The following is a 19,299-nucleotide window of genomic DNA, read 5'->3' as shown; positions in this document are numbered from 1 at the left end:
CTTTTCTGTCGCGTCACCTTGAACAGGACAGCCTGACATGCTCGAGGCCACCGTCGCAAATCACGCAACGCTTTCCGACACCACTAGTCTGGTACACAACAACGAAGTAGATCTTCTGGACCTTCTGCTCAACCGCCTCGTTCTCGAGAATATTGTTGCGTATCTGCCCGTTTCGAGCCTTCTTAACCTAGCGTCCGTGAACCGCGAATATCGATCTCTCGTGTACGAGTCGCCTGGTATCTTCAGATACCTTGACATTTCAAAGTTGCGCACTTTGCAGTTTGACACCTCTGCGATTGACCAGGGCAGTCAAGTTTGGCGCAATGTCCAGCTTGATGAGAATCTCACCGAGGATGAGTGCGTCTTATTAATTTCACTCGTCACGTGGCGCATAGCTGATTGAGGCAATAGTTTCTATTCCGGGCCGCTGAGGGGGGTTTTCTCGTGTCTCCTGCGGAGAAATATCCTTCAAGATGTCCAAACTCTGGTGCTCGATGGCCTGTCTGTCACCGCTGAACTATGCAACGACATCATCCAACACGCATGCTACAGCGTGCAAATCCTCTCGATTCGTGAGGTTAAGAGTCTCAACCACGGCAAGCTACGCCAAACGCTACAGTACGCTTGTCGCCCATCGCGGCCCGAGGGCACACCGCGTCTCAAGGCGCTGTATGTGTTCGGTTCGAAGGATATGGCGAAGGCGTCCGTCGACCCACCTGAGAGACGAAACATCAGCTCGGAATGGAACCAAAAGAGTCAGCGCGCGCTGACAAGCTCTCTTGAAAGCGAGGGCGACGCATGGTGGCATCAAAAAGGCGTGATGGTTCGTCCCAAGCGAGACATGGACGGCTGGGCTACCTGCCTGCTCGCCTGCCAGGGCATTATCGCATTTGACGCCATTCTATGCGAAGGGCCGCGCCATTATAACTCGCCCGCTTTCGGTCAGGTGTCCGCCAAAGGTCCAGGAGAACCAGAGATTGCGATATTCGCCCTCTCCGCTTGCGAGGGTTGTGGCAGAAGCCCCGAGGGCATGATCGAAGCAAGAGGAGCGCAACATCGGCTCCCACTGCTCTCGCCAGCCCCGATACTATCATCGTCTTTGCGCGCTGCGACCACGCCGATGCAGCCGGCGCAGTCTTTCACAGTACGATGCAAGCAATGTCTGCATGATCGCTTTTGTACGGGGTGCAACAAATGGTGGTGCGAGTCGTGCTACACGCCGCCGAGTCACAGCGTCAACCAGACCGATACAGTGACCGCACTCGATGACGACGGCGTGGTGACTATGAGCGAGTACTCGGGTAGTAGAGTATCTATTGTTAAACCCAAGGTACGAGAGGGTCTCTGTTCTGAGTGTACGAGAAAACAGGGAGTCGCCATGGGATCCGCGAGGTGACGAGGCGCAAGTGTATCAAGTTCACCGTGTGAGCGAGTGAGCTGCGCCTTGCCTGCACTGGATTTGTATGCACCACTTGAGGGACGCTCGCGTTGTGGAGCGGAATAATATGAGTGTGTCGTGATAGAGGACCCATGCTGACGATACCAGTCCCTGGTAACCAAAAGCTGCTGGGAATGCGGACAAAATGTAAGTTGAAGAGCGGTCCATGAGGTTTGTGCAGTACAGGAATTGACCGCATGTAGTGCGAATCCTGCATCGACGACACCCAACGAATGTGCAGACGCTGTGGTGGCGGATACTGCGTCACTCACAATGAGGGATGCACTCTCACTCATGTAAGTTGAAGGCCAAGGCTCTGCGAGATAGAGTACTGACGTTCATGCAGTGCGACTGTAAGCCTAGTAGTTCCTGCCCAGCGGCAAGCTGTCGTCCTTCCGAACTCGCATACTGACGTGAGCTAGGGTGCACCTCGCGTGGACGGGGTCTTGGCCGGTTGTGAGGCGTCGGTTCTAATGGCTTGGTATCTTTCAGCCTGCGCCCAAACCTTGGGCGAATTTCCGGGCCACGAGCGAAGCCCCCAGCTCATCGTATTCATTCTTTGTGACGACAAGCTTCTCGATATGGGGGTGATTCGCCAGAATAGCCGCGCCTTGCCAGGTACTGGTAATGGGGTCTGCTGGTCTGGCAACTCGCACCACGCAATCATCTGGGAAGCGCTGGACGACCTCTTTCTGTAGACGTTGAATGAACCCATCAAATAAGACATTGCCTCCCACCACCAGGATGTTCGCTAGCAATCCAGGCCAAAGCCCTACTGGCAAGGTCTGAAGTGATTGGTGTATCAGGTCTGGGAGCCCAGGTTGGCGCATGCCCATGTCGGAAGGACTGAATGCGAGTTCCGGTATGCAGAAGCGCTCATTCCGAAGCGTCAGGGCGTCCTCGTCGCTGCCGGCCAGTTTCTTGCTCTTGGAGTGCCGCGCGGGGTCGTAGTCGACGAGTTGGCCCTTCCATCGCGTGTGAAAGTCGGGTAGGATGTAGTCCTTGGCGATGCCGCCTCCCGTAAGATATTCTGCCCGTTTCTCGCCCCGTGTGCCTTTCCAGCAACTTTCGACATCGCGCCTGAAATCGGGCGACACGTAGCACGCGGCTTCCTTGATCTCGTTGACGAGGAAGGTCTCGGAGCGCATGTCGAAGTGCCGCAGCGAGAGGAGACGGGCAAGGTAGTTGGTCATGAGCTTGCCGCCCACGTCGAGTCTCCGGACGGCCGAATGAACGGCTCGACCCGCGAGGACGGGTGTGACGGTCGTGTGCGAGTAGCCCGAATCCACGACGAGCATAACCTCGGCTGGCGCGTTGGCGACGGTTGGATGGTCCGTGGGGGTACGGAAAAGAGTCTGCACATCGTGGTAGGCGTTGAACGTGGAGCCAACGCCACGATAGTAGCTTGCAAAGCCATACTCCTCAAACACAATCTGGTCGCAATTGGCCTGGAGCGCTGGCAGATTATTCGGTTGCTCCGTCAACATCAGCCTCGTTTCGCTGGGGTCGCAGCGCAGCGGCGCGCCAGTATCGAGAAATGTTCGATCCCAGATTTCCCTTTGCACTTCCCAGTTCACAATCGACCCACGCTCGACGGGTCGGCGGAGGGCGAGATCAGAGGTGTCGCGGATCGAGCTCGCTTCCGACCCAACGTATGTCTTCCGGAGGCGATCGCGGGCGACAAGATTGGGGATGACCAGCGGCGGCGTGGATGGATTGGAGAGAAGACCTGCTTTCAGTGTGGCGGCGCCATTGTCGAGGATCAGGGTGTTTGCCGGGCGACTTGGCTGGGGAGATCTGGCCTTGCGACCAGGCGCCATGTTCGTATTCAGCTCAGCAGTTGGGAGGGACGTGTATAAGATTTCGCGACTGGGACAGCCGAGCCGTCGGCAGCTGTGGGAGTTGGAGAGATGGACGCGAAGTCACGTGCCTCGGGGATTGTCCTTTGGCGCAAGCCAGCGTTTCAACATTTGAACCACTGGCAGCACCATGATCACTCACGAACAACGTGATGGCCCTCGAGATTGGTACGTACATGACGCACCCTCGTCAGGCGGGCAGTTTCACGCCCTATTCCCAGTGATCGATCGTGGGCCAAAGTGATCGGCGAGACGGTGCCATCTTTGGCGATACTCGGACGGAAGCACGCCGTGTCACATTCCTGTTCGGACCTCGCCCTCGCCCGCTTTATCCATCACGTTCCCTGCTCCTGCGTGTTTTCTGAAGTGGTACATTACGGTGCCCGACAGTGGACAGCAATCTGATGTCACGTCGCTCGGTCCGAGACGCCTATCCTGGTTAAGCTCGTTGCTTTGCTCAGCATGACCAACATGATGTGGCCCTTGGAGTTGAGGGAAACTCTGTTTCAACGTGCGGGAAACCCAGAAGCTTGGCGGCAGGCTCCCTTGAGGGCTCAAGTGTACCTCTTGACGATTGCCAGGATGACCGCAACCCGTCGGAAATGTAGTTTCTGAAGCGCAGGCGATGATGTACATGGTGTGTATCCACACCCTTCCTCCTGTTGACTCCGTCGACGATCAACAGCGGCGGGCATCACGCGGTGGAAAGCTGTCGACTAAGCTTATTCGGCGGACACCTAGAGCAAGGCTCGACAGTCAAGATTGAGGGGCTGAAGCCACAGACGTACGCATGTGCCGTACCTGCATACCCACAGATCCCATGATGCCCGCGTCACTACTCTACACGTCGAGAAAATGCGACATATGTCCGGGAAAAATGTACAGACACCTTTGCCACTTGCCTGGTTGGGGTATGCGGAATGTGCGAGCATGAGGGCGCACGGACGGAGGGACGGCGTACCATGTGTTAAATAGACTCGTGTTATAGCCCACCATGTCTTATGGACATACCTGCACACAAGGTGTATAAGGCCGGGGGCCCGCTGTTGTAGACAGCGCTGTGCTGTTTCCACATCATATCACCTTCATCTTCCTTGCCCTCCATAATGCGCAGGACGCTCTTTGCGACGGGGGCTGCGTTCCTTGCAAGTTTGGGTGAGTTATCTGCTTCTTCACCTTGACGAGGCATGGGCTAACAAATCGCACACAGTATCCGCCCAGTCCAACTACTGCGATGAGCTGGGCCGATGCTTCTCTTCTTACACGAACGACCAAGGCATCACCTTTGGTGTCGCTATTCCTGAAGTTTCAGCGGCGCCTTTCTCAGTGATCCTCCAGGTCACTGCGCCGGTAGAGACGGGATGGGTTGGCTTCGCGTTCGGGCCTGGCATGACCTACGTGCCTTTGACGGTGACATGGCCCAATCAAGACACTACGGTCGTATCGTCACGCGTGGCAGTGTAAGTTCCCAACGGTCCATGACCATCCTCACTCAGTCTGTGACACCGACAGCTCCTACGCGCTTCCTCAAGCCAATGAGGACGCCACCGTCCGCATCCTCGACGGCTCCTTTGTGAACGAAACCCATTGGGTCAGCACCTATATTTGTGAGGGCTGCAGCCAATGGGACCTGGGCGCGAACCCGGGAGAGCTGGATCCTAGTGGCGAGAACGTGGTAGGCTGGGCGTACTCAGACACAGCTGTCAACAGCCCCGAGTCCGAGGACTCGACCTTTGGCATACATGACGCGGCCATGCGTTTTTATCTGGACTTTGCCTCTGCACAGTCTCCTGACTTTGAAGACTGGGCCGGCGAAGGTCCCACGCCCACTACTACCGATGGCACGACCACTTCAGCCACCTCGACACCTACCAGCCCCCCTATCCCTTCGGAGCCTGTCCCTATCCCCTCCAACTGCGGCCAGACCAGCCTCTTCCCTCTGGAGGCTGCTGACGGCTGGTCGTTCGTCAAGCTTGCAGGTGATTTGACAACGCCTCGTGGAATCGCAATCGATGGCCTTGGCAGTCTGCTGCTCGTGGAGGCAGGCGCAGGGCTTTCCGTGCACACGTTTGGCAGTGGTGGCTGTATAGCCGGCTCCAAGACACTCATTGAGCGACGTGGCCTCACGCATGGCGTTGCTTTCGCCCCCGGTGGCAGGACTCTATACGTGTCGTCCATCGACACCGTCTGGAAGTACGACTACGACCCGGAGACCCAGACCGTCAGCAACGAAAAGGTTGTTGTCGCCAACATGTTTCCCTCCTCGCACCCCACCCGCACTCTCCTCGTTCCCCCCGATACCCCTGATCTGCTCGTCGTCAGCCTGGGGAGCGATGGCAACCTGGACATGCCCGCGGTCAACAAGGAGGTCGGCCGCGCCATCGTAAAGGTCTTTGACATGACCGCGGCGCCCGAGGTTGGCTACGACTACTCCACCCAGGGCTGGTTCCTCGGCTACGGTCTCCGCAACGAGGTTGGCCTGACCACGGACAACAACAATATGGTCTGGGGTGTCGAGAACTCGGCCGACGAGTTCACCCGCACCATTGACGGCGTGGAATACGACATTCACGAGAACAACCCCTCGGACGAGGTCAACTTCCTCGGGGACCCGTCCGTCTCGAACGAGGACTGGTACGGGTACCCAACCTGTTTCACCGTCTGGGGCGGCGACGAGTTTCCCGGGAGCCAGCCGCCGGAAACGGGCGCCCAGTTCATCCCCGCCCCCAACGACACGTTTACCGACGCCACGTGCGAGGCGCACTCCGTGGCCCCGCGTCTGAACTTTCAGGCGCACTCGGCCCCCCTCGACGCCAAGTTTGACCGCGAGGGGAGCAACATGTACGTCTCCCTCCACGGGTCCTGGAACAGGGATGTTCCCACGGGGTACAAGGTTGTCTCTATTCCCTTTACGACCAACGATGCTGGCGAGTATGAGCCCGTGGCCGCGCGGGACAGCAAGGATGGGTACGATGATATCCTGTGGGATCCGCAGGAGGACTGTAACAGCAGCAAGTGTTTCAGGCCCAGTGGCTTGTCGTGGGATTTGGAGTACACGAGGCTGTTCATTGCGAGTGACAACTCTAGGGAGGGCGAGCTATACATTCTGTACAAGACAGGCTAGAATAGCACCGGACGTATGGCTGTGGGTAGGGGTCCATGTCAGCAGAAGACGTATTTAGAAAGAGGAGTGCATTCACCATACGGAGGATTCAAACTACACAGAATTATTGCAAATTTACAGTGTTTATATATAGGTAGCAGGCCGGAATTCAAGGGTAACGCGGCGTGACAAAAAGCTCTCGTACGGAGGGCAAGTGAACCAGCAGTCCCACAGGAAGGCACAAGACAGCTTCTGCCCAAACGTGCCTGGGAGACCCCAGGGGTTCGAGATCCCCTCCGCCGTAATTGTATCCTGGCCGTCCCGCAGGACTCGACATCGTGGGTCGTCATTCCGCGGCGGCAGGCCAATGGATTGGATGTGGCCCGTGATACCATCCGCATCAAGGTCGGTGCCATCCCCGAGGCTCAGTTCCCCGTAGTTGCCGCCATTCCACTTGGTGCTCTCCATACTACATTTTTGCGGTCGTGTGTACTGTTGGGCTGGGCTGGTGTAGTGATGGTGTGGGAAGAATGTGTTTCACTCTGAAACAAGCACTGTTAACGATCAGGGTCTGCGTTGAATAAGAGACTCTTGGCGAGAATAGTCTGCCTCATTATACTTGAAGTTCAAGTGTGCATCGGGGCTTTGAAACGTCGAGAACGTACAGTCTTGCGCACAGAAACATCCCTATCCCGCACATAATGTCAAGGTTCTTGCCATAGCACGAGGTCTTCGAGATGGATTCTGCGTCATGGTCTCTATGAGTAGTCTATCGTCTGAGGCACCCATGGTCGCGGAGGCTTAACATCGCGGCCAAGAACGTTACTGTGGGGAAATGTCGGAAAATTGAATAGAGGCAGATCTGCCGCTTCAACTGTATTAGCAAGTCCGTGTCTTGAAAATTCAAGCCACTCGTACTAGTAGCATCTTGGGCCCATGGGGAGTCTCACGTTGGTCCAGTGGTACACCGTGCCATCGCCCCATCTGGGCCGCAACAGGAAACTCGTTAGATCGTAGAATCCTTCTTCTGTCCCCTCAGGAAGACACAGGTAGATAGATATTCATGACACATCATAACCTCAGCATGGTTATCCGTATTGCCTGCAGTGCTAACCGATGGATGCCTGCAAGATCGTCGACAACGTTGTTGTCAACTGCGCATGAGTAATAACTTGGTTCATATCTTGGCAATCCCAGATGTGTCCCTCTCCTTCACGGGCACTGGCTGAGACGTGGCGCCAGGTGCCACAGCATCGGCTCTGGCGAGGCCGCTCTCCCAGGCGTAATCTTTCCACCCACCCAGGCTCGCCCACATCTTGTCCTCGACAAGTCTGGTGATCCTCTCTCGCTTCTGCGCCTCCATCTCGTCGCTCGCGTCACCGACGACAGAGCGCCATGCTTGCCATGTCTCATCCAACTCGGCCACGTTGGTCACACCCATAACGCTGATGCCCATCCGCGTCGGTTGGCGGACTGCGCTGCCCTCTTCCCGCACAGGAATGGCCGTGGTGCCAAACTGCGCGCCTGTCCGTGCCCAGTTGTTCATGGACCACTGAATCGCCACCTTTTCCAAGTGCTCGCCCTCGCGCTCGGCAATGGCCGCCAGCCCGTGACAGGCCGACCTCAGACCCGACGGCGCCGGGTGCCACAGGCTCTGGGGCCCATTGTCCACGCCCACCCTCGTCAGGAGGCCCATGCCGAGCATGCTCGCATTCAGCACGCAGTCGACGCCCGCGCCCGCGAACCTCTGCAACCGCGCCGCATGCCCCAGACGCGTGTTCTGCACGCAAAAGTGGTTGTATGACATGACCGCGTCCAGCGGCTCGCCCGTCTCGCGATAGACCATCTCGGCCAGGGAGCAGAGGACGTCGACGGGATACCCAGAGATGCCGACATACTGCAGCAGACCCTCCTCGTCTCTCAGGCGGCGCAGCTCGCAGACGGCGGCGAGGACCTCCTCGGGGGTGACGAATTCCACGTCATGCGCATAGACCAAGTCGAGGTAGGGAGTCTGCAACCGGGCCAGGCTTCTGCGCACCGAGCTTCGAATCCCCGCAGGCGAATAGTCGAACACATCGGCCTTTATCCTGCCCGCTTTTGTGATCAAGAGGTATGACGATCGCGGCGCATGGGTGTTGGCGAGGGCGTCGCCTAGGAGGACCTCGCTGGGGCCGTAGTACGGTGAGGTGTCGAATGCGGTGATCTTGTGGGTCAGGAGCGCGCGCGAGACGATGCTGTTGTAGGGCATGTGCGTGGGATCAGGGTGGTATTGTGTGTTGAAGGTGGCCGTCCCGAGGATAAGCGGCGGCAGCACCGAGGAGAGCGGCGGGCGCGTGGCAGCCATCGGAATGGCGCGGTGGTTTTGAAAAACAGGATAGCCTCAAGCTGATCGCAACGCGAGGGTAGGTCTCGTAGATGGTGGCGGGAAGAGAGTAGGGGGTTGCGTATGCCGTTGTGAGAAATTGCCGGTCGCGAACAGCGTGTTGACGAGGGCCTGTGGTATTAGCTATCCTCTGATTAGTGATTGATAAGAAAAGCTCTACTCACTCAATCGAGCGGTCCATGAATCATCACCATCCACTTCAGGACCGGCAGCCTGCAAGGAACGGGGTCCAGGCCGCATGCGGGAAGCGAATCAAAAGCCGGAGCCATGGCGAATCCGGCACCCTGTGGATGTGCGGTGCGTGGTTTTCGACTTTTCGTGCCTAGGCGCAATTGACGGTCGGCGCGTTGGCGCGCGCACGTGCGTGTCCATGATGCTCACGATAGCTTCAATGACGAATTGACGAGGGACATGGACACTTTTTCCCTGCCAAGGGCTGGAGATCTCACGCAAGGGTCTAATGGGGATTGGAGAGAATGCTGATCGGACGCTTTCGAGTCGATCGTGCGATTCAGCCGCCCGGGCGGGCGACACGTGACTCTGTGTGCCTTCATGAAGTGAGTAAGCAGGTTGAGCTCCTCACAGACAGCGCGAGAGATGAAAGCACATCACAGGCTGCACTGAAATCAAATCAACACATACCGCTCAGGTGTTTTTAATTAATGTAAATCAGGTCTCTGGAAAGTCTGAACTACAACTGATTAGCTGTCTGCAGGTTTCCACTTCAGTCCCTGTGAACATTGCTGGGTGTTTTTACATCTAACTTGCGTCAAGGTTTTTGTCACATGTATTTCTTTCGTGACACTATTGGCAATAAGCAAACATTATTGGGACGCTGCTTCCCCATGCATGATTAAACAGTTTAAAGCGGAATCACTCTGCGTAACGCTAAGTACACTCTTGTGATGTGGAATAGTACAGTTGCGTGACAGAATCGTGGTACAAGGGATTCGTAGGGTAGGTCAATTTGCTCGAGCAAGGCCCGAGACACCAACCATGCGTCGTTAAGACTCCCGACTTTGGACATACTCGAGAAAGCATGGCTAAGCGATTAAGTAATATTTTCAATTTTCGTACTAAACCGTCGAACCAACCAATGCCTTGGACAACCACTAGGAATAGATGACTTCAACCGGAGCGCCAGCCCGGCGGGCGTCTGCGACAACTTCAAAGTCAGACAGGCCCAAGACGGCAAGAAGCACTCCAGATCTTCGCTCTGACCCATCTCATTACTTCGGACGTACTGAGGGCACATGTCAATCAGCATACATGCAAGTGTGCATAGCAGGTGCACTCATGTTTCCACACGAGCCAGCTGTGCTCATGAAGACGCCAGTCACTGGTCACGTTTGATGCCTCATCGAACACTCGCTCTCCCTGGTGTGAGTCTGAAAGTCGCGCTGCCACGGCTTTCAAGAACAGCATCATCTTTCAAACGCCACTTGACGCCAAACCTATGCTGGATTACCGTGCGTCGAGAATCTCGCTCGACCCGAGCCAACCATCCTCATCAGCAAAGATACCGCTCTGCAAGTGCTGGTCGGAAAGAGAAAGACTAGATAATGTCGGTATCGTCACACTTTGGATATTGGGAGGATAGAACGAAGCGAGTTCAGCGACAACCCGCTTGCGTCTTGGGTGATGCATCGATTGACGATGCGACAGGGTCGATTGGACGCGTTCGAGCTTTGCACGTCTGATCGCCCTACGCAGAGGGCCGCTCGTCACAGACGTCTGCGTCGCGGCCATGACGGATGTATTTTTCCTGGACGCTCGTCAAGAAGTTTGGCAACTTCAACTTCACCAGGCAAAACTTGTCGACAAGCCTGCCCCCGTGGAATTCAGTTTTCGTGCGCGGGGCTCGTGGACAGCCACGATGACGTCGAGTTCACCGTGCCGAGGACGACGGCGTTTGGCATCGGTAGCAGAAGGTGGCCGCGAGCTCACATTGTCGACAAAACGAGCTTCAATGCCTCACTGTGGATTCTCGACTCGTCCGCGAAGGACAATGACAGAAGCCCAGATCTGAGGCGCGACACGATGTGCAGAAAGTGTTCTGACGGAATGACCTGTGGAAGTTGCGCGCTTTTCGAGAACGCGGAGAGGAGTGTGGGGGATAACAAAGACGGAGGCGGCCGTCGAAGTGTGGGCGAGTGAGTCAGTGAAGGTCATGGCAATGCCGCCAGCGGAGGTTTGTCCAATTGCGTCCGTGTGTAGGACCGTAGGTACTGCTAATAGTAGCTCGTGAAGAATCTTCACCAAGTGGATGATGATGTCGTTTCGGTGCCTACCTGATGCTGAGCGCGCGCATTCCGGTGCCAAAGAAAGAGTCAGTCAAAGACGTCAATTTTCGTTGGCCATGTCCAACACAAGCGCGCCGAGACTTCGACCCACGAAGGGAATGGGGTCTCAGAAATATTTGACCGAGAAGAAAAGAAAAACGTGGAGCCCCGGTACCGAAGAAGGAGTCTATTTAATCAACCAACGACCAAGATTCTAGTAAAGCAGGGAGTGGAAACTTCCGCTGGGCGAGTTCCACATGACAGCTATTGGGTCATTCCCCACGAGCTCGGAGCGTGGCGTCGGTTCCATTGCTGTGAAGCAGCAGAAAAGGGCCGGGTGGTGAACATGGAGAAGCTGGAGGAGGGGAGAAGTCTGATCGTTTGATGGGGGGATAGTTTGGAGAATTAACGGGTCGCGTGCATGTGGTTTGGACCGGGGGGAGGGGGGAACGGTGGAGAGAGGCCGGGGCAGCGCCGATCTTGGCCGCCGAGCTATCAGCCAAGTCTCGAGTTGGGACTAGTCTGACTAATAGGAGGCGAGCGTCGAGTCGAGTCTCGAGAAGCGTGGCTTGTTGAGGATGCCGGAAGCCGATGACGATGATACTCAATAGGTCTCGCTATAAATTTAGCGTAGTGAGTGGTCGCGTGTAACGGGTATATGCTCAGCCTGGTTGGGTTGGACTGGAGTGGAAATTTCCCTCGAGCAAAGATGGTTGTAGATTGTAAAGCTGCAATGTAGATCAATATCGAGTGTGTATCAGATTTCAACAGCGCCAGGGCCCAGGGGCAGCGTTCTGCGAATTCAACATGAGGCTACGGATACGTATGACTAGATGGAATGTTGTGAGATTTCGAAAGGGTAGGGTAGGCAGAATACCACGACGGATGAACAGTCACAAGCGGTCCGGAGTCCGGACCGACCACATGGTGAAAACTCGGTGCCAAGAGCAACAGGGAAGCATGCCAACAGCTGCATGGCTCGGCCACTCGCTTCTTGTTCTTGCTGGCAGTCCTACCTTTCAAGCGCTGGGCTGCGCGCTGCAGGACACCTGGCGCTGCTCGAAAAGTACGGCCGAGGGTTAGACCGCGTCGAGGAGGGGCCCCATTACCTAGAATTTTAGAAACACGGGGCTTTTACGGGGTCGGCCCTGGTACGTAGTGGTGCTGCGCGGTACGTACCTATCCGTACGTGTACGTAGTGATGTGGTGTGCCCCGTGCTTTGCCTTACGTACAGTACAGCGTTCTTGACTAACGTGATCATTAGTGCAAAAGTGAAAAACGAAGCCAGATCCTAGCCTGAAAGGTCATCTAGACTAGACTAGCACGCCACGCAAAATCCCATCGGACGGTGCCTGGAAACCTATCGGGGGAGGCGATGGGCGGATGAGTCCAGGACAGTCCAGGACGGCCCAGTCCAATACGAAGGCCCAAGGACGAATGTCGCGTGCCGTACGCGTGACCAACGGATTCTCTGTCTGGTCTGGTCTGGTCTGGTTCTGCCGGCGCTTCTCGGCGCTTTTCTGTTCCTGTGAGGAGCAAAGGTGGAGACCCCAAAGATGGCATTTCGCGGGTGCCCCATTTGGAGAATTAAGCAGTGCCGTGGGTACTCCACGCAAAAATTGAATGGGTCTGTTTACTCAGCATCGCTGTTCACGGCCAATGTACATGACTACAGCCACGACCAAGAACGACAGTTCGGTGCGATCCGCGCTCGGGCTCATCTTGCACGTGGAATAGTCACGAGACGAGAAGCCACGCGCAAGCGCGGCTAGCAGAGCTGCCCAGCTCCCCGCGATTGTATCAAGCATTCTCTAGTATCAGACCTCATCATCAACACGTATGTACTTACATGTCCTCAGCATACTCACCATGGGGGTCACTAGCCATGCGCCGCGCCCGCCGGCTGGCCGAATATTCGGTGGTACTGAGACTGTGAAAGGAGATCGGGCTTGTTTAGGACTGGGGTCCTCCAGTGCCCATGGGCGCTCATGGATGCCCATGGGACGGAGTGGACCCTCTGCCCCGAAAGGGGGGGAGGGACTCGACTAGGGGCGGACGCAACGGGGTCCAGTCCTCGCGATTCCCGTCCCATTGCAGCACGCAGGCGGCTCACACTGACAGCAGCTAATTTCTCTCCGCGTTTGCTACCACATCCAGTCAACCCGTAACGGATCAAGCGGCTCCATTTCCATGCCCACTGCGATGCAACAATGCGCGAGACGCCTCGATTGCACCGAGCCCCAGTCCGACGCCGTGGCACCCGCCTGGGTCTGAAGAGAAGCGTGAAAGTCGTTCGCTCCTTCCTCCCTATAAGATCCTGTCCCCCCTCCTTCCCCAAGATTGTCTCTCCCTTCCCCGTGTCTCAAGCTTAAAGTCATCGACATTCCGGCCCCCTGATCTTCGACAAGACTTCCACAGAGACAGTTCTTCACCATGGCCACCAACAACAACAAGGAGGGCGCTGGCATCGTCCAGGAGGAGCATCACCAGGGCTCCCTCAACCTCGCCGCCACCGACGATATCAACGGCGTCGAGGCCCCCGTCACCTGGCAGGCCTACCTCATGTGCGCCTTTGCCTCGTTCGGTGGTATCTTCTTCGGCTACGACTCTGGTTACATCAACGGTGTCAACGGCGCCAAGATCTTCATCGAGGCCGTCGAGGGCCCCGGCGCCACGGAGCTGAGCTACAGCAACCTGACTCTCATTACCTCTATTCTCTCCGTTGGTACCTTCTTCGGTGCCGTCATCGCCGGTGATGTTGCCGAGTGGATTGGTCGCAAGTGGACTGTCATCCTCGGCTGCGTCATCTACATGGTCGGTGTGGTTATCCAGATGATTACTAGTGCCGAGCATGCCCTTGGCCCCATTGTCGCTGGTCGTCTCATTGCCGGTCTTGGTGTCGGTTTCGAGTCTGCCATTGTCATCCTGTACATGTCTGAGATTGTGAGTCCTACTCCACACGAGCCTAAGAAACAAAGCTAACCTCGATCAGTGCCCCCGCAAGGTCCGCGGTGCTCTCGTGGCCGGTTACCAGTTCTGCATCACCATCGGTATCATGTTGGCCTCGATTGTCGTCTACGGCGCCCAGGACCGCACCGACACTGGCTCGTACCGCATTCCCATTGCCATTCAATTCCCCTGGGCCCTCATCCTCGGCGGAGGTCTCATGTTCCTCCCCGACTCCCCTCGTTACTTTGTCAAGAAGGGCATGCTGGCTAAGGCCAAGAACGCGCTCGCTCGCGTCCGCGGTCAGCCCGAGGATTCCATCTACGTCCAGAGCGAGCTTTCGGAGATTATCGCCAACGAGGAGTACGAGCGTGCTCTGATCCCCTCGACCACCTGGTTCGGCTCCTGGGCCAACTGCTTCAAGGGCAGCGTCTTCTCCCCCAACTCCAACCTGCGCCGCACCGTCCTCGGTACCTCCCTCCAGATGATGCAGCAGTGGACCGGTGTCAACTTCATCTTCTACTACTCGACTCCCTTCCTCAAGTCGACGGGCGCCATTGAGGATACCTTCCTCATCTCCATGATCTTCACCATTGTGAACGTCTGCTCCACTCCCCTGTCCTTCTGGACCGTCGAGCGCTTCGGTCGCCGCACCATCCTCATTCTCGGTGCCTTTGGTATGCTTGTCTGCCAGTTTCTCGTCGCCATCATCGGTGTCACCGTTGGCTTCAACAAGACCCACCCTTCGCCCGATGACCCGGATGTGTCCATCGCCAACAACATCCCTGCCGTCAACGCCCAGATCGCCTTTATTGCCATCTTCATCTTCTTCTTCGCCTCCACCTGGGGCCCTGGTGCCTGGATCGTCATCGGCGAGATCTTCCCTCTGCCCATCCGCTCCCGTGGTGTGGCCCTGTCCACCGCCTCCAACTGGCTCTGGAACACCATCATCGCCATCATCACCCCGTACATGGTCCACGAGGACAAGGGCAACATGAAGTCGTCCGTCTTCTTTGTCTGGGGCGGTCTCTGCACGGCTGCCTTTGTCTACTCCTACTTCCTCATCCCCGAGACCAAGGGCCTCACCCTCGAGCAGGTCGACAAGATGATGGAGGAGACCACCCCCCGCACCTCGGCCAAGTGGAAGCCCACCACCACCTTTGCTTCCCAGGTCGGCACCAAGGAGGGCTACCTCGACCCCAACGTCGTTGGCGACGTCGAGCGCCGCGGCTCTGCCGTCTAAATCTAGTCCACTCTGTCCCTGACAGATGGATGGATCCACCCTACCATATACTCTATTTAAATACCCGGTGTTCGATCTTCCTGCCAAAGGCGGAATTCGCATATAGTAATCGCTTGAGTAGCTGAATGCAAGTTTATATTTTTCACATTTTCCCTGCCCCACATTTCTCGCCGTGATGCCCTCGTGCTGTTTGATTGTTGACCCACTGGTAAGTAGCGGCCCACGATATGTGGATCCCATCTTATCAGATCATCTGATTAAAATGCGCATCTCCGCTTGCCTCTCAGCCTCACTCTGATTTTGTGCCTGATTTATCCCTCGTGTTTTCATTTCACTCATCGCCCGCCATGCGTCGCCCAGCACCTTTGATGCTGGCGCTTCTCTTCAGCGCTACAGAAACAAGCGCCCAACCGCCAGACGAGACAGCCTGCGTGTCGGCGTGTCGTAGTTCATTCCAGAGAGTGGCCTTTGTCGACGGCGACCCGCATGCTTCGTTCTATGGCAAGTCCTGCCGATCACGACTCAACACTCAGTCGCTATACATCTGCCTGGACTTGTATTGTGGCACGTACAGTGTGGACACACTGAACGCCACGTGCGTGGAAGAATATGGCGAGGGCCTGTTGCCGCACAGCATCGTGGATGGGATGGGCGAGGACGACATTGCGACGGTGAGGAGGTTCAATGAGACGACTTTTGCCTTTGGGACGAAAGTGGATGAGTTGCTCCTCGTGGACGATGGTTCTTTCAAGAGGTGGCTGGACACAATCGTGGGTGGACGGTGTCCGCGACCCCTTCATGCTGTTTTCGAGGTACTGACGTGGTAGAGCAGGAGTCGTTAAATCATGCGCACTACTATCATTCGGCGTATGGCTGGGCTATGGGGTACTTCTGGATCGTCGTCGTGGCCATTGCCATGGTGAGCCGGATCACGGACGTCTGTGAAGCAAGACGAGGCGTCTTCCCGAGGCAGGGATCGATGAGGAGATGGCTGAGGCGTAACGTCCAAGCACCCGCCACCCTAGGCCGGCGATGTGCGCAGGACTACGGCGGATGGGCGACGGTGCCTCCGCGGATCCAGTCGCTGACCATTGGTGCATTCGTCCTGCTGAACGTGTGGTGCAGTGTGCACGGGTACAAGATTGTCCCGCACAACATTTAGTAGGTCTCCCCCCACCCTTTTAGCGGAGGACCTGACCTGACTATCTGGTGGCAGTTGGCCGACTGTCAGCGGACAGGTGCTGCGCTACGTCTCGGACCGCACGGGCATCATCTCCTTTGCCAATTTCCCCCTGCTGTGGCTCTTTGGCATGCGGAACAATGTCGTCCTCTGGCTGACGGGGTGGGACTTTGGCACAAGCAACAACTTCCATCGGTGGGTGGCGCGCGTGGCCACTGTCCAGGCTGTTGTGCACAGTGCAGGCTACACGGCGAAGATATTGCAGGGTGAGTGACGTCTTTCGTTTAGGAGAGGCACTGTTGTGGCTGACGGCTTGATAGATGGAGGATGGACGTACTTTGCGTCGTGGTGGACACAGCTGTTCTGGTGCGCAGGGGAGATGGTAGGTTCTGTCCAACATGGCATGCAAGTGACCGCACTGACGATAACTCTCAAGGCTACGGTTGCCATGTGTGCCATCCTCGGTCTCTCTTTCTACTGGTTTCGTCGTCAAAACTATGAGCGCTTCCTCGTGTTGCACGTTGGCCTCTCCATTCTGGTCCTCATCACCATGCTGGTGCACGTCTCGATATTCAACGGTGAGTATGATGCCTTGTTCTGGGTCCCCGTCGGTATTTGGGTTCTCGACCGCGTCCTTCGTCTGGCACGGTTTCTCCTATTCAGCTACACGTTCTATACCCAGGCGGATGTCTGTTACAACGACGCTGCGGATATGGCTAGGATAGAGGTGCCACTTGAGAAGAGCTGGTATGGCGTCCGACCAGGGACGTATTACTACCTGTCCGTGCTGGACGATGCCTGCTTCTGGGAAAGTCATCCCTTCACGGTGGCAAGCGTGACGCTAGCAGAGGATGTGAAACGCCCGGGGTTGCTGGAGACGGGGGAGTCGTCCCCTTTGCTGAGCAGTGTTTCCGATGACGACGGCTTCGCTTCTGGGGAGAAGGATGTCAGGGGAGACTTTATCACTTTTCTGGTCCGTCCGTACGACTCGTTCACAGGCAGGTTGAAGAGACGGGCGGAGATGGCGAGTCCCAAGAACGTGAAGCTACAGGTAGCCGTGGACGGACCGTATGGTGGCACTCTACCCCTTGAGAAGTTTGACGAGGTCGTGTTTGTCGTGGGAGGAAGCGGCATCGTCGTGCCCATCTCGTACCTGAAAGTGCTCGTCGCCTCCTTGGAAGGGAGGCGAGCGAGCAAGGTCGCGATTCACTGGGCCGTTCGACAAGCTGGGTTTGCCACCGAGTTGTTGCAACGCGATCTAATGGCGGCCGTCACGAGCTCCAAAATCGCACTGAGTATCTACCACACGGGCAGCGCCAGTGTCCCACGACTCGATACAGGGGCTGTCACATGGTACAATGCGCGGATCAACGCGGCGAGGACTGCCGAGGAGGCACTGGCTGCCGGTGAGGGAAGCGTTGCGGTTGTGGCATGTGGGCCTGCGCGGATGGCGGATGCGGCGAGGCAGGCGACTGTCGAGGGCATGGGGCGGAGTGATAGACGGATAGAGTACTTTGAGGAGAGTTTCCAGTGGTAAAATAGAGTATATGGTTACCATATGATCCTGCCAAATTGTCCCAAAGCGATGATGCTCGAATCATTGCAAAATGAGTACATACAAGCTCATCCTTTTCTTTCTTACTGGTTCGCTCCCACATTGACAATGACCTTGCCGCGAGGCGAGTCCTTCTTCACGTACTCCATCGCACTCTTGGCCTCCTCGAACGAGAACCGCTTGTCAACGATGAGCTTCAGCTTGCCATCGCTCAGCCACGCGGTGAGCTGCTCCAAGTCAGGCTGGCTGTTCTTGGTCATGAACACCCGGAAACTGCCCTTCGCGCCCCCCATGAAAGCAGGCGCCAGCGTGGCGTAGAGTAGGCTTGTGACGGTCGAGAAGCTCAAGTTCCCGCCGACAAAGAAGTAGGGGGCATGGGGCTTGAGATAGTCGTTGCTCGCGGAGAAAAGGTTCGACGGATTGTTGCCGACATTGTCCACGATGAGATCAAACTTGAGTCCGGCGCCCTGCAGCTTCTCCACCACCGAGCTCGTCTTGTAGTCAATGACCACATCAGCTCCGAGCTCCTTGCACAAGTCCATCTTACCGGTCGAGCAGGTGGTGGTCACGTGGCAGCCCAGGATCTTGCCTATCTGGACGCACATTGTGCCTACACCGCCTGAGCCGCTGTTGATAAAGATCTTTGATCCAGCCGATACATACGGTGCGATGGTCTGGTATGCTGTGAGTCCAGCCGTGGGCAGACCTGCTGGGTCCCGAATTCTGGGAGCGTATTCTGCAACCACGGACCGGTCGACAACCACGTATTCTGACAATCCACCTGGAGACTCCAAAGGAGACGCTCTCCCCAGCACAGAACTACCGACTTTGATATCGTCCACTTGGCTGCCGACAGCTGCAACGACGCCTCCGAAGTCCATGCCGGCTGTTTTAGGGTAGGCCAGTACCACTCGTGCGACTTGGCCCATTTCGTTGAGCTTGTAGTCGGCAGGATTCAACCCACATTCCGAGACCTTGACGAGGAGCTCCTGTGGCTTGAGGGAGGATGCCGCGGGCTTCGGCACATTGGCGTCAAGGGTGAGCGTGTGCTCGAGCTGGCCCGGGCGGCCAAAGCGCCAAGCACGCATGGTGGTGGTGTTGATGTCTGACTGGGACATGCTGACGTGCGTCTTGATTCGTGAAGAATGCCGATCAGGCACAGACTAGGAATGATGGGTATGATGGAAGGGGTGAGATTCAAGAATGAATCATGGCTGTTGTACGCTCTGTAGATTATTTCTAGCTGCTCGATGGAGTGAGGAGAAATCCATGATGACATTCTTACCTATGGGCATGCCGAGTAACTTTT

At 56.5% G+C, this 19,299-nt stretch overlaps 7 protein-coding genes across 7 annotated transcripts; 4 read left to right on the top strand and 3 right to left on the bottom strand.

The window, feature by feature from the left end:
• Positions 1-37: 37 nt before the first annotated feature.
• On the top strand, positions 38-1,898 carry J7T54_002625 (uncharacterized protein; the record flags this gene model as incomplete). The annotated part of the gene is made up of 6 exons (XM_051509156.1): positions 38-357; positions 412-1,144; positions 1,547-1,585; positions 1,642-1,734; positions 1,785-1,791; positions 1,861-1,898. 6 exons carry the CDS (start codon positions 38-40, stop codon positions 1,896-1,898), a joined length of 1,230 nt encoding a protein of 409 aa, XP_051359839.1.
• A 28-nt stretch (positions 1,899-1,926) lies between these two features.
• J7T54_002624 (Actin-related protein-like protein) lies at positions 1,927-3,258 on the bottom strand (the record flags this gene model as incomplete). Its single annotated transcript, XM_051509155.1, has 1 exon — positions 1,927-3,258. The coding sequence occupies one exon, from the start codon at positions 3,256-3,258 to the stop codon at positions 1,927-1,929; it is 1,332 nt and encodes a 443-aa protein (XP_051359838.1).
• Positions 3,259-4,403: 1,145 nt separating this feature from the next.
• Positions 4,404-6,421, top strand: J7T54_002623 (Cellobiose dehydrogenase-like protein; the record flags this gene model as incomplete). Its single annotated transcript, XM_051509154.1, has 3 exons — positions 4,404-4,452; positions 4,508-4,757; positions 4,810-6,421. The coding sequence occupies 3 exons, from the start codon at positions 4,404-4,406 to the stop codon at positions 6,419-6,421; spliced, it is 1,911 nt and encodes a 636-aa protein (XP_051359837.1).
• Positions 6,422-7,577: 1,156 nt separating this feature from the next.
• On the bottom strand, positions 7,578-8,744 carry J7T54_002622 (D-arabinose 1-dehydrogenase-like protein; the record flags this gene model as incomplete). Its single annotated transcript, XM_051509153.1, has 1 exon — positions 7,578-8,744. The coding sequence occupies one exon, from the start codon at positions 8,742-8,744 to the stop codon at positions 7,578-7,580; it is 1,167 nt and encodes a 388-aa protein (XP_051359836.1).
• Positions 8,745-13,499: 4,755 nt separating this feature from the next.
• J7T54_002621 (glucose transporter rco-like protein) lies at positions 13,500-15,255 on the top strand (the record flags this gene model as incomplete). The annotated part of the gene is made up of 2 exons (XM_051509152.1): positions 13,500-14,009; positions 14,059-15,255. 2 exons carry the CDS (start codon positions 13,500-13,502, stop codon positions 15,253-15,255), a joined length of 1,707 nt encoding a protein of 568 aa, XP_051359835.1.
• Positions 15,256-15,602: 347 nt separating this feature from the next.
• Positions 15,603-17,972, top strand: J7T54_002620 (FAD-binding domain; the record flags this gene model as incomplete). The annotated part of the gene is made up of 5 exons (XM_051509150.1): positions 15,603-16,025; positions 16,088-16,416; positions 16,472-16,701; positions 16,756-16,817; positions 16,872-17,972. 5 exons carry the CDS (start codon positions 15,603-15,605, stop codon positions 17,970-17,972), a joined length of 2,145 nt encoding a protein of 714 aa, XP_051359834.1.
• A 101-nt stretch (positions 17,973-18,073) lies between these two features.
• J7T54_002619 (uncharacterized protein) lies at positions 18,074-19,108 on the bottom strand (the record flags this gene model as incomplete). The annotated part of the gene is made up of 1 exon (XM_051509149.1): positions 18,074-19,108. The coding sequence occupies one exon, from the start codon at positions 19,106-19,108 to the stop codon at positions 18,074-18,076; it is 1,035 nt and encodes a 344-aa protein (XP_051359833.1).
• Between the last annotated feature and the right edge of the window lie 191 nt (positions 19,109-19,299).

The sequence above is a fragment of the Emericellopsis cladophorae genome, assembly GCF_022114955.1.
Source record: "Emericellopsis cladophorae strain MUM 19.33 chromosome Unknown NODE_55_length_149150_cov_119_250300, whole genome shotgun sequence".
Lineage (NCBI taxonomy): Eukaryota > Fungi > Ascomycota > Sordariomycetes > Hypocreales > Bionectriaceae > Emericellopsis > Emericellopsis cladophorae.
This window is presented reverse-complemented; position numbering and strand designations above follow the sequence as displayed.